Source organism: Carcharodon carcharias, chromosome 15, assembly GCF_017639515.1.
Source record: "Carcharodon carcharias isolate sCarCar2 chromosome 15, sCarCar2.pri, whole genome shotgun sequence".
Lineage (NCBI taxonomy): Eukaryota > Metazoa > Chordata > Chondrichthyes > Lamniformes > Lamnidae > Carcharodon > Carcharodon carcharias.
The window spans coordinates 118406767-118420545 of record NC_054481.1 but is presented as its reverse complement, the minus strand read 5'-3'; the positions used below and the strand labels follow the sequence as shown (position 1 = coordinate 118420545).

The 13779-nt window shown below is 40.7% G+C and overlaps 1 protein-coding gene across 5 annotated transcripts in view; it reads left to right on the top strand.

The window, feature by feature from the left end:
- prkcz (protein kinase C, zeta) overlaps positions 1 to 13779 on the top strand; it is a 612152-nt gene that overhangs the window by 69070 nt on the left and 529303 nt on the right. For all 5 annotated transcript variants that reach the window (XM_041206302.1, XM_041206300.1, XM_041206299.1 and 2 more), the window contains one exon: positions 5412 to 5462. In XM_041206302.1, coding sequence (XP_041062236.1) covers positions 5412 to 5462 — 51 coding nt within the window. The remainder of the gene's footprint in view (positions 1 to 5411; positions 5463 to 13779) is intronic.

Genomic DNA, 13779 nt, shown 5'->3' with positions numbered 1-13779 from the left:
CACTGTGTCCCAGGTTACAATGTTTTAGGAGAAGGGTAAGGTCCAAAGTCTAAAATAATTTCATCTATGACACAATGGATTTTTTTCCCTCAGCTGCGCAAATTGAGTTGGTGATTCTTTTGTTTGGTTAAGTGTACCATTAGCAAATTACATTTTGTGTGTTGGTATCATTTAAATTGTCCCCTTTTAAATGTAATAATTATTTGTTATAAGCACAAATATTTTAGGGCCCAGACAATTTTTAAAGGTGTCACATCCTATCTTTATGTGAAAGCTTTTCTGGAAACATCTTGGATTTTGAAGGTACAATTCAGACTGTGCAAGACATTCCATGGGTGAAATTTATTTAGTTAAAACCTCTCCATTAATCTGGCCATTACTCCTATGTTATAAGTTTTCTATATTCCTAAAGAGCAAATTTACACTGACGTAAGATTTTAGCCCAATTAGCATTTTATTACTATAAATTCCAAGTTCACACTGTTCTCGTGCCTGAACAGTTTTCTTTAAGCTTCCCCTTGTGGCTTAATGACAATTTAATGCTTGATGTGCCATAACATTCTGGCTAGAAGGTTCCAAGTCTGATCCTGGTTTGTGCAGTGTTAGGTTATCTCAGCCACGAACATCGCAGCTGGCCTCCATGCCCTGAACTCTGAGGGGTGGGCAGTTTGTTTGTGATGCTGCTATGATAAAATAGCATGCTGACATCTTCTGACTAGGTTCATTCATACATTTTGTAGGAGGGCCTGGAGACTTACTAGTACTGTGAACCCATACCTGAACACACATCATCTTGAGGACAGGAAGGTAGATGATTGGGAAGTGGCAGGGAGAGTATAATTTTGACCTTGTTCACCTCCGTTTCATTTACTGTCATACTGTCATTTTGCAGAGGTTGTTAAAAATGTAAATTTTAAAATAAGTTATTGAATAAGGCAGCATTTTCACAAACTCAGTAGAACTGGCATCTTTTCATGCATAGCTGCGTAAGACTGTTTAAATTGCGCACTTTTTTGAAAGCTTTTGCTTTATAAACTTTTTTTTAAAGAAAGGTATACATCCACTTTGATCCCCATCCTCAATTTAATGGTTTAAAGTGCTTGGAAATAGCATTAGGAGTTCAAATTGATATACTTTGAAAAATTCTTTTAAATATATGTTAAAATAATATTCTGGTCTCTGCTGTCAGAGCAACATTGTTCAGTTCATGATTTCTTAGATTAATGCAAGGTTTCAAAATTTCGCTGGAAGCTTAGATTCTGCTGTCAAGAAACAATAACAACTTGTATTTATATAGTGCATTTAATGTAATAAAATACCCCAGGGTGCTTCACAGGAACAATATAAAACACAACATGGCACCAAACCACAAAAGGAGATATCGTTTCAGATGCTTGGCCACAGAGGTATATTTTAGCAGTGTTTTGAAGGAGGAAAGTTAGGTAGAAGGTGAAGAGTTGTAGGAAGGAAATTTCAGAGGTTGGGGCTTGGGCAACAGAAAGCATGGACCACTGGTGGGGTGATTAAAATTCTGAATGCTCAAGAGGTCAGGATGATATGAGTGCAGATATCTCAAAAGGTTGGGGCTGGAGGAGATTACTTAAATGGGGAGGAGTGAAGCCATGGAGAAATTTGAGAACAAGGTTGAGAATTTTAAAATCAAGGTGTTGCCAGTGTAGGTCATCACCTAAGGTGAACAGAACTTTGGTAAGAGTCGAGACATGGGCAGTAGAGTTTTGGATGACCTAAAATTTACAGAGTAGGATGTCTAAGAGCAACCAAGAGTGCATTGGAATAGTCAAGTCTAGAGGTAACAAAAAGGCATGGATGAGAATTTCAGCAGAACATTGGCTAAAGCAGGGACTAAGTTAGGCGAAGTTACATAGGTGGAAATAGGCAACCTTAGCAATCTTGGCAGGGCCAAATGTGATACTAAAGTTGCGAACAGTCTGGTTTAGTCTCATAGTTGCTAGGGAGAGGCATGGAGTCGAACGCTAGGGAATGGATTTTGTAGCGGGGATCAAACAATGGCTTCAGACTTCCCAATATTCAATTAGAGGAAATTTCTGCTCATCCAGTACTGAATGTCAGATAAATATTCTGATAACTTAACAACAGCGGAGGAGCCGAGAAAGGCGGTGGTGAGATGGAGCTGGGTATTGTCAATGTATAAGTGAAAACTAACGCTGTGTTTTTTGGTGATGTTGCTGTGGGGCAGCACATTGAGAAATAGGAGGGGGCCAACGATAGATCCTTAGATGTCAGATTTAACAGTGTGGGAGTAAGCTCTACCAGAAAATTTTGACATCATTTGTGTGTTCAAATGCACTCAAAAATGATCACCGATCATTTGACATCAAATGTTTTAATTTGGGATGAATTTTCCATGCAGTCAGCAGCGTCTTGCCATCTTTGACATCAAAAACGATCAAAGTCAAAAGGCACTCGAAGGCATTAAAATTAAGCGCTCAAAGGCATCAAGTGTGCCTGAAGGCATCAAGTGCAGTCAGCAACCTGCACTGAAAACACAAGGAAATTAAATATTGTAGTATTTGAACTCATTAAGTCTTTTCATTTAGTTCACAAAATCTTTCCACTATACATGCTTGAGGGCACCACCAGATCCTCATCAGTTCTTAATTCGTTTTATGAATTCATTAGTTGCCATTCTAGGAAAAAATATGTGGGATGTGGGACATTCGACATACATTTTGATGTCCTGGGTGCCTGCCTCTCCCACCCCCGCTCCCCCAATGTTCTATCAGCGTTCCTTGGTGGTTCTTTTCCTTGCACACCATCACCACTCCCCACTCTGGTGGGGGAGGGAGAAATCTGCTACAAGCCGTACACCATCCTGACTTAGAACAGTATGAGTGTTCCTTCACTGTCACTGGGTCAAAATCCTGGAACTCCTCCCCTAACAGCACTGTGGCTGTAACTGCATCAGCGGGACTGTAGTGATTCGAGAAGTAGCTCTCCACCACCACTTCAAGGGCAGTTAGGGGTGGTTAACAAATGCTGGGCCTGCCAGCAATGCTCACATCCTGTGAAAGAATAATAAAAAAAACCCTTACTATCTGTTGTGTGTCCCAGACTGATCTAATTTTGTCTCGCATTAAAAGTAATTGCTAGAAATGCTTCAATATGCTTTGTAGGCACATGGGGCTGACCTTCACAGAAAATGGTTTGTGCTGAAAATTGTAAAATAGTTATTGCATTGCCCATTGCTGTATTTTTTTTAAGTTTGAGTAATACGATTTGTAAAATGAACTCTAGTGATTGGTTTGTATGAAAAGTAATGAATGCAGAATTTTAGAGCACAGGTTAGAATATATTGAGTCGTAACATATAAGTTCCAGGGCAGTGTACCTGTGGGGTGCCCCAAAGATGCACTGAGGACTTGTTCACCAACCACCCACCAGCCGACTCCCCACCCCCAGCTAGTGCTGTTTTTTTTTTATAAAAAGGCTTACTGACCTGTGACTGAGCTGCCTGTTGACTACAGGCCCTAGGAGTGTGCTGCAATGCATAGATGTTGCCTGGCCTGAGTCAGAAGGTCAGGTCACATAGGAGTGCCTAGATTCCCATGTAAGTAATTTTGAGCGGAGTGGCAATCTGATTCAATTGCCTCCATTGGAAGTCATGGCCCATTATTTCTGTTCATGTTTTCGCAATGTAAACTGAACATTATTTTGTATTAAACATGGATGAGTAAATGCGGTGGCCACAGTTAAGAATTTTATATTCCTATGTGCATCATATAAGAAAAAGATACCGAAACCAAAAAAATGCTAGAAGCACTCTAGATGAGCCAACATCTATCATATAACAAACCAATTAATGTTTGAAATGTCGAATCCCCTTGAGGGTCAAAAGTTTAGACATGGAAAGATGTACTAATACATAGGCATCTGGAATTCACTGCCTAAGTTGGTGGTTGAGGCTGAAACGCTCAACTCATTTAAAAGGTACCTGGATCTGCATCTGAAGTGCAAGGCTACGGACCAGGTGCTGGAAAGTGGGATTAAAATGAACAGCTAGTTTCTTCAACAAAAACAGAAAATGCTGGAAAAACTCAGCAGGTCTAACAGCATCTGTGGAGAGAAAGACAGAATTAACATTTCGGGTCCAGATGTTTCTTCTTCAGAGCTGAAGAGAACTGAAAATGTGATGAAATTTAAACTGTTTTAGGGGGATGGAGCAGGAGAAGACCATAAGACATAGGAGCAGAAATTCAGCCATTCGGCCCATCGAGTCTGCTGCACCATTCAATCATAGCTGATTAGTTTCTCAACCCAATTCTCCTGCCTTCTCCCCGTAACCTTTGATCCCCTTACCAATCAAGAACCTATCTATCTCGTCTTAAATACACTCAATGACCTGGCCTCCACAGCCTTCTGTGGCAATGAATTCCATAGATTCACCACTCAATGGCTAAAGAAGTTTCTCCTCATCTCTGTTCTAAAAGGTCTTCCCTTTACTCTAAGGCTGTGCCCTCAGGTCCTAGCCTCTCCTACTAATGGAAACATCTTCCCCACATCCACTCTATCCAGGCCTTTCAGTATTTTGTAAGTTTCAATCAGATCTCCCCCCCCCACCCCCCTCATCCTTCTAAACTCCATTGAGTATAGACCCAGAGTCCTCAAACGTTCCTCATATGTTAAGCCTTTCATTCCTGGGATTGTTCTCGTGAACCTCCTCTGGACCCTCTCCAGATCCAGTACATCCTTCCTGAGATACGGGGCCCAAAATTGCTCACAATATTCTAAATGTGGTCTGACCAGAACCTTATAAAGCCTCAGCACCACATCCCTGCTTTTATATTCTAGTTCTCTCGAAATAAGTGCCAACATTGCATTTGCTGGATAGAAGGTCAGTGATTGGTGGATGTACAGGAGAGATTGCCAGAGATGTCATAGACAAAAGAACGAAGGGGTGTTAATGACAGTGGTACTGGCCAAAGGAGGTGCTGATGGTGGCAGTAAGACCAGAAAGCAGAATGTGATAATAGCTTCTCCATTACATTGCATTTGCCAACAGTTCTTAAATATTTTTATGATATACACTTGACACCATGTGGTTATTGGAGCTGACAGTCATAAAATAACACATTTCAGTTTCACTGGCATGTGCAATGGACAGTGCAAGTTCACCAGGAATTGATTACAGTTATAAAATCAATGCATAGAATATTGCAAACTTAATTACCATTAGTATGAGGGCAGGTTACCAATTATAGGCAAATCTAAGTGATAAAGGAAACAATAGTTCTATTTTTACAAAATACATTGTGGTTTGTGTGTTTGTTTTCTTAATGCTTGCTTTTTAAATTTTGGTTTTTTTCTTAATGTTTGTTTTCTTAATGCTTGCTTTTTAAATTTTGTTTTTTTTTTCTCATTTACCCTTCCCAGTTTTTCCCAGCATTCCTGAAATGCCAGGCATGCCCTGCCCTGGAGAGAACAGTAAGTATCTTATTTTTGTCTAATTGGGAAATGGATTAAATATGATCTTTTAAAATTAATTATTTCTGTGGCTATTGTTGGACGGCTGGGATTTATTGCCTATTCCTTGAGAAAGCAACGGTGGACCACATTCTTGAACCTCTGCAATTTTTTGTAATAGTTTGGTACAACTTAATGGCTTGCCACTTTGGAGGACAGTTAAGAGTTGAACATGCTGGATGGGAGTCATAGGCCAGACTGGGTAAAGTCTTTCTTTAAAGGACATTAGTGAATCAGCTGGGCTTTTGCAACGTGTAGCAACATTGCGGTTGCTTTTATTGATGGATTCTAGATTTTAAAAAGGATTTGGTTTTAATACTTTAATACCATTATAGAACTTGTACTCGTGTCTCTGGATTGCTGGTCTACTATACTATTGTGCACCTCATATAGCTTGGTGTTTACCTTTTCACAAATTGCATTTGAATCTACATTTAAGCATAAGAATTCAAGGTAATTACTTTTTTTCTATGCTGAATAAATGTATGTAATCTTGCTGCGGCAGCTAGTTTAAAATTGTACTGCGTTATGCATGTTTGGCCAACAGTCTAAATAATGTGTAAAGAAATCTGGAGGCATATATGGCATTATGTGTATCATCCATTTGTTTCATCTTTGGGAGCATGGTTCAAATTTGTCCCAGAACTGTGGGGTTAAATTTAACTCACCGTGCTGACTGTAAACTAAGTTGAATTGGTTTACATACATAAGAACATACATATGAATTAGGAACAGGAGTGGGTCCCTTGAGCCTGCTCTGCCATTCCATACAATCAGATCAGACATGATTTTAACCTCAACCCCACATTCCTGCCTACCCCCAATAACCTTTCACCCCTTTGTTAATCAAGAATCTATCTAGCTCTGCCTTAAAAATATTAAAAGACAATGCTTCTACTGCCTTTTGAGGAAGAATGTTCCAAAGACTCACCACCTCAGAGGAAAAAATTCTCCTAATCTCTGTCTTAAATAAGTGACCCCTTATTTTAAACAGTGAGCCCCAGTTCTAGATTCTCCCACAAGAGGAAACATTCTCCCAACATCCACCCTGTCAAGACTGCTCAGGATCTTAAAGGTTTCAATTTCTCCAGCTTCTTTCTCCAGTTCTTAGAGCATGCAAGAACAAAGTACAAAACTTTGTATAACTTTACTCTCATAGATACTTAGTGGGATTTCATGGACAGATCATTGGCAGACAGGAAGTATGCCGATGGAATTGAAAGTGCTGTTCTGACACTGAGTGAATAACTCTAAAGTTATTGCATGCATGCAAAAATAATTTGTTTGAGGTGCTGTTCACAGGGCTTCTGAATAATGAAACACTGATTGCCGAAGTAGGAAACCTTTTTCAATACTAGTCTCGGAAAGGGAGTTTTCCACTATTGCCTATGGACAGTCTTAAGTGGATGATTAAATTTTCCCTTTTGAAATCATCAAATATTGCTCTCCTCCAGTGTGTTCTCAAACCCAATTACAAATTCCCTAAGATAAAAGCAAAATACTGCGGATACTGGAAATCTGAAACAAAAACAAAAATACCTGGAAAAACTCAGCAGGTCTGACAGCATCTGCGGAGAGGAATACAGTTAACGTTTTGAGTCCGTATGACTCTTTATCAGAACTAAGAAATATAAAAATGAGGTGAAATATAAGCTGGTTGAGGGGGGTGGGACAGGTAGAGCTGGATAGAGGGCCAGTGATAGGTGGAGCCGAAGAAGAGATTGCCAAAGGTGTCATAGACAAAAGGACAAATGGGTGTTGACGGTGGTGATATTAGCTGAGGAATATGCTAATGATGACATTAAGGGTAGAAAGCAGGACGAGCAAGTGACAGATAGCCCTAGTGGGGTGGGTGGGGGGAAGGGATCGAAATAGGCTAAAAGGTAGAGATAAAACAATGGATGGAAATATATTTAAAAACAATGGAAATAGGTGGGAAAAGAAACATATATATATATATATATATATAAATATATATAAAAAAAAAATTATAAATTATTGGAAAAGGGTGGATCGGAAAAGGGGTGGGGATGGAGGAGAGAGTTCATGATCTGAAGTTGTTGAACTCAATATTAAGTCTGGAAGGCTGTAAAGTGCCTAGGCGGAAGATGAGGTGTTGTTCCTCCAGTTTGCATTGAGCTGCACCGGAACATTGCAGCAGGCCAAGGATGGACATGTGGGCATGAGAGCAGGGTGGTGTGCTGAAATGGCAAGCGACAAGGAGGTCTGGGTCATGCTTGTGGACAGACCGAAGGTGTTCTGCAAAGCGGTCATCCAGTCTGCGTTTGGTGTCTCCAATGTAGAGGAGACCGCATTGGGAGCAGCAAATGCAATAGACTAAGTTGAGGGAAGTGCACGTAAAATGCTGCTTCACTTGGACCCTTGAATGGTGAAGAGGGGGGAAGTAAAGGGGCAAGTGTTGCACTTTCTGCGGTTGCATGGGAAGGTGCCGTGGAAGGGGGTTGAGATGTAGGGGGTGATGGAGGAGTGGACCAGGGTGTTCCGGAGGGAACAATCCCTGCGGAATGCCACCGGGGGGGGTGAAGGGAAGATGTGTTTGGTGGTGGCATCATGCTGGAGTTGGTGGAAATGGTGGAGGATGATCCTTTGAATGCGGAGGCTGGTGGGGTGGTAAGTGAGGACAAAGGGGACCCTATCACGGTTCTGGGAGGGAGAGGAAGGTGTGAGGGCGGATGCACGGGAGATGGGCTGGACACTGTTGAGGGCCCTGTCAACCATCGTGGGTGGAAAACCTCGGTTAAGGAAGAAGGGAGACATGTCAGAACTGTTTTGAAAAGTGGCATCATCAAAACAGGAGCAACGGAGGCGAAGGAACTGAGAGAATGGGATGGAGTCCTTACAGGAAGCGGGGTGTGAGGACCTGTAGTCGAGGTAGCTGTGGGAGTTGGTAGGCTTGTAATGAATATTGGTGGACAGTCTTATCACCAGAAATTGAGACAGAGAGTTCAAGGAAGGGAAGTGTCAGAGATGGACCAAGTGAAAATGTTGGAGGGGTGGAAATTGGAAGCAAAATTAATAAGTTTTTCCAGGTCCAGATGAAAGCATGAAGCGGCACCAAAGCTGTCATCGATGTACCGGAGAAAGAGTAGGATGGGAACAAGGAATATTCCACATACCCCATAAAGAGACAGGCATAACTGGGGCCCATGCAGGTACCCATAGCCACACCTTTTATTTGGAGGAAGTGAGAGGAGTTTAAGGAGAAATTGTTCAGTGAGAGAACAAGTTCAGCCAGACAGAGAAGAGTAGTGGTGGATGGGGATTGTTCGGGCCTCTGTTCAAGGAAGAAGCGGAGAGCCCTCAGACCATCCCGGTGGGGGATGGAGGTGTAGAGGGATTGGACGTCCATGGTGAAGAGGAGGCGATTGGTGCCAGGGAACTGGAAATTGTTATTACGATGTAGGGTGTCAGCGGAATCACGGATGTAGGTGGGAAGAGACTGGACAAGGGGAAAGAGAATGGAGTCAAGATAGCAAGAAATGAGTTCCGTGGGGCAGGAACAGGCTGACACGATCGGTCTGCCGGGGCAGTCCTGTTTGTGGATTTTGGGTAGGAGGTAGAAGCGGGCCGTCCGAGGTTAGAAGCTGTGGAGGGAAGATCTCCAGAGGAGATGAGGTCAGTGACAGTCCTGGAAACAATGGCTTAATGTTCAGTGTTGAGGTCATGCTCCAGGGGGAGGTAGGAGGAAGTGTCTGTGAATTGCAAATTCCCTACTCTTGCTTTAGACCTGCCATAATACGCCTGTCAACACGATTAATGCTTCTTCACCTCCGCCTTCAATACCTTTCATCTCAGCAAATGTGTCCCATCTTTATCATACCCCTGGTATCGACCAGAATTTACTCCTTTTAAATACGACAGGTATTGACGCCTGCTGGAAACTTTGTTTCCTTTCCATTGCCTCTGCCATTCTCACCAGCCGTATTATCAGGCTATACTAGGCCATTTGTTATCTTGAAGTATTTTGACGTCTACCTGTTCTAAAACCCACATCCTGGCCGCCATCAAGGCATAATCACTGCAATATTGCCAGCTCCCCACCTTAACTTAGTTCCTTCCTTCTGCTGCTCAAGCCCTTAAATCTGATGTTGTCTTTTCCAGGTGACTTCGTCCAACATTGTGTCCTTGCTGGCCCTCCCATCTTCCTCTTTTCACAAACTTCAAGTTCTCTAAGGCTCTCATGTGCATATTTTATCCTGCACAAAGTGCTGCTCATTGATTACTCACATCCTTGCTGACATGGTGTGGCACCGTGTTCATCAAAGTGCTAAACTTCAAATCTTGGTTCATGTACAAATCTGTGTGGTGTCGTCCTAAAATATCTCTGTAATCTCTTCTAATCTTATAATTCGCTCTAAATATTCAATTCCTCTGTGGATCCTCATTCCTTCCCATGTTTGGGAACAGAGCCCTCATCACCCCTTGTCTCAACATTTTTTGGAGACTACCTCAAAATCCATCTTTATAACTTTCTTTCACTCATTCTAATACCCCTTCCTGGCTTGAAGACTGTTTTCCTTATCAGTATTTTTCTTTCGGTTATATGTTGTCTTTCTTTAGATTACAAATACAGGTTGTCACTCTAGCTCACCTTGTTGATGTCACCCAACTTCACTGACCAGAGATTTGTGGCGATAACCTATAAAATGAACATTGCTATAAAATTATTTTTTTTGAAAGCTTCTTTAAGGCATGCTTTTGGAAGGAGTTGATTCCCTTTTCAATCTGACCAGTAAAGCAAGAGATTAGGAAGGCAAATGGCATGTAGGTCTTAATTGCAAGAGGATTTGAGTATATGAGCAAGCAACTTTTGTTTGGTAAGACTGCACCTGAGTATTGTATACAGTTTTGGTCTCCTTACCTAAGGAAGGATATATATGCCATAGAGGGAGTGCAACAAAGGTTCACCAGACCGATCAGGGATGGTGAGATTGAGGAGATGGGGCCTATGTTCTTTAGAGTTTAGAAGAATGAGAGGTGATCTCATTAAAGCATACAAAATTCTCAAGGGGTTTTATAGGGTAGATGCGGGAAGGATGTTTCCCCTGGTTGGAGGGGGGGGCACAGTTTCAGGATAAGGAGCAGGGCATTTAGGATTGAGTTGAGGCGGAATTTCTTCAGTCTGGTGAATCAATGGAATTCTCTGCCCCAAAGGGCTGTGGAGGCTCAGTCATTGAGTATATTCAAGTCTGAGATCGATAGATTTATAGATATTAAAGATATCAAGGGATATGGTGATTGTTTGAGAAAATGGCATTGACGTAAAAGATCAGCCATGATCTAGTTGAATGTGGAGCAGGCTTGAGGGGCCGAATGGCCTACTCCTATTTCTTATGTTCTTCATATATATGCAGGAGCATCTAGAATCATTTTTGGCATTAGAAAATTGCTGTTCATCCAAAACCGTACTTTGACACATTTAAATGATGCCTGATTTGAGTTAACTATCTTTACAATAAGAATGCTTCAGCGTTGCACCTTTTTAGGAAAGGATAATTTGACACAATGCATTGCCTACATGTAATTTAGACAGCCTTCAGAACCCCTGGAATGTAAATGCATTTTGTCGGTTTTCAGTAAAGATTGCACCAATGTGGCTGATGCACATTTGTAGCCAAATTGGTGGTGGACACTGCCGTTCTGTATCTAAAGATACAGCACAGCTTTAATAATAGAAACGTGTACTTGCCAATAAATTGTTGCACAAATTCCTAGTGCGCTGTAAGCAATCTGCGATTTAAAATTTTGTCTTGTGGCAGTTAATACTGAGTGTGTTTGCCAATCAGGATGTGAACTTAATCCATAAATGTAGTTTTTCTCATAGCTCACCAATAATATAATATGCTGTTTCTGTACATGTAGTGGAATGGTACAGGTTTGAATGATTTATGTACTGAGCTAAGTGCATCCGAACAGATAACAGGGTTGGAACACATGGCCTTGACATACCTATGCTCTAAAGAGTAGAAATTGATTAGACTTCTGGCATTCGTAGAATTAAATAGAATTTGCAGCACAGAAACTGACTGTTCAGCCCAGCAGATCCATACTGACGTTGACACAGCCCCCACCCACCCTAATTCATCAAACTCAATTGACATAGCCTTCTAAACTTTTCACCTTCATGTACATATCTAGCTTACCCTTAAATGCATCTTTGCTATTTATCTCAGCTTCTGCTCGTGATAGCAAATTCCACATTCTAACTGCTCTCTAGATCATATAATTACATAATGACCTGTGCTGGACAATGTGGAAATTAGGCGTATACAGGATTAGGCTTGACTCTACTCAATGGTCAACTATCTTGTTAACACTTGCTAGAGGGCTGCTGGCATCTGTGAACACGAGTTGCTGATTTTGTGGGAAACAGTGAGTTAAGCATAGTAGTTTACACACAATTTAAAACAGATAAAATATTTCAATCTAAAGGAGGATCTGACCTGAAATGTTTGTGTTCTCCATCAGCACTATCTGTATTTGGTTAAAATACTTTTTATTTTGTTATAATATGTATTGCTCTGAAATATTTCTGATTTAGATCCATTGATTTCTAGAAATTAATTCACTTTGTCCTATTTCTTCAATCCGTTTCCTGAACAGTGTTGCCTTGCTGTCTGTTTTCATTCACTGGTGAATGGGATTTAGTGATTGCTTCAAATGTTTGGTCCTAGTTTTTAATAGAGCATTCCATTTTTTTTTAAAAACTCTTTTGCCTGTAATTTGGAGCGTGCTGCTGGATTCCTTCTCATAGCTCGCAGGCCTTGCTAGTATTCAGTCTGAGGATTGATTCTCTTACTGCTCATTGATTGGCAAGATGTTGACGAGGCTCTTTGAAAGAAGAAAATTGTGCTTGGCATGTGAAATTTTATATCCTGTAATAGCTAACAAATAGGTTTGTCTGAATTTGAATATAATTGTTGTAGATTGATATTGGCTGGGTCTGCAATGATGATTTTGTCCTGTTGTATTTCCATGTGCATTGATTTTGCAGCTCTGAGATGGATTTTTAATGTATTCTTAAGGTAGTAAAGTTTGTAATTACTGTCGTATTAAACTATATTTCAGTTACCGTGCTGTGCCATCTAATTAATATTATGTGGAATTACTTTAATATTGTGTTCTACTCCAGAAGAAATATTTTCAAATATCAAAATAATATTGTCTCTAACTACATGTTATAGTCCAGTCCTATGAAATTGATCTTAATGCTTCCTGGTTTTATAAAGGTAATCAACCAAGTGTTTTCTTGCATAAGTTGAGAGAAAAGGCTTATTTGAGCGTTATGGAATGAAATTGCTGTTGCTCTGTAGTTACTTGTCGTCTTCCCAGGAGATCAAGTTTCTGTCTTATTGGAATTGAAAGGAACAGGCTAGGAGACCCTAAGATATTGTAGCCTCCAGTTTTTTAAGGTGCTGCCTTTTCTAGTGCTCTCTTTGCAGTTCTTGTTTGCAGACTGACTGGTTTCCCCCGACTCTTGGAGTAATAACGTGCTCTGTAGTCAGTTTTGGTCACATGACCAATACTTCTATTGTGCACTCTGAGTAAATTGACATTAGAAGTCAATTGCAACACAATGGAGAATAGATGGGGGCTATTCACACTTCGATGAACCGGTTTCTCTACAGCCCTCTTTATGTTTTGAATTCCGAGATGGGGAGTCTGGAAGTCCATTGATTTTGAATTTTGGATAGGTCCACAAACAACAGAAAATGCAATTCCACAGATGGTTTTTGTCTTGGTTCCTCCATTCAAGGAAGCACCCTACTCATGGATTCAATTAGGAACTTCCCAGAGACCTGACGTTCCAAAAGTCACTTGACCTTCAGCAGTCACCTTAGCAGCCTTTTAATGTCCATTTTAAAAGAAAGGACAGTTCCATAAAATTCTACACCGAATACGGTCCATGTTTAAAGTTATGAATATGACATGCCTTTGCTAGGCATGACACCGCCAAAAGTCAAAATCAAATGAACAAGTTATGGGGCACTGTGAATAGATAAAGAGTGAAAGAGAAAGTTGAATCTAAAAAAGATATTCAAATACTTAAATATTAAATGGAGGACAAAAGGGGCTACCAGGGACTTGGGAAAGTGGTTTTTCAAAATAAAATTGAGGCAAAGCAAAGTTACAACATAAAATTATTAAGGAATGTTAACAAAGACCCACAGTATATTTGTAGTCAAATTAATATCTTCATTGCAATATGACTACTTTAAAACAGGATTTCTAGTTATTCTTTCACTAAAGATTTTGA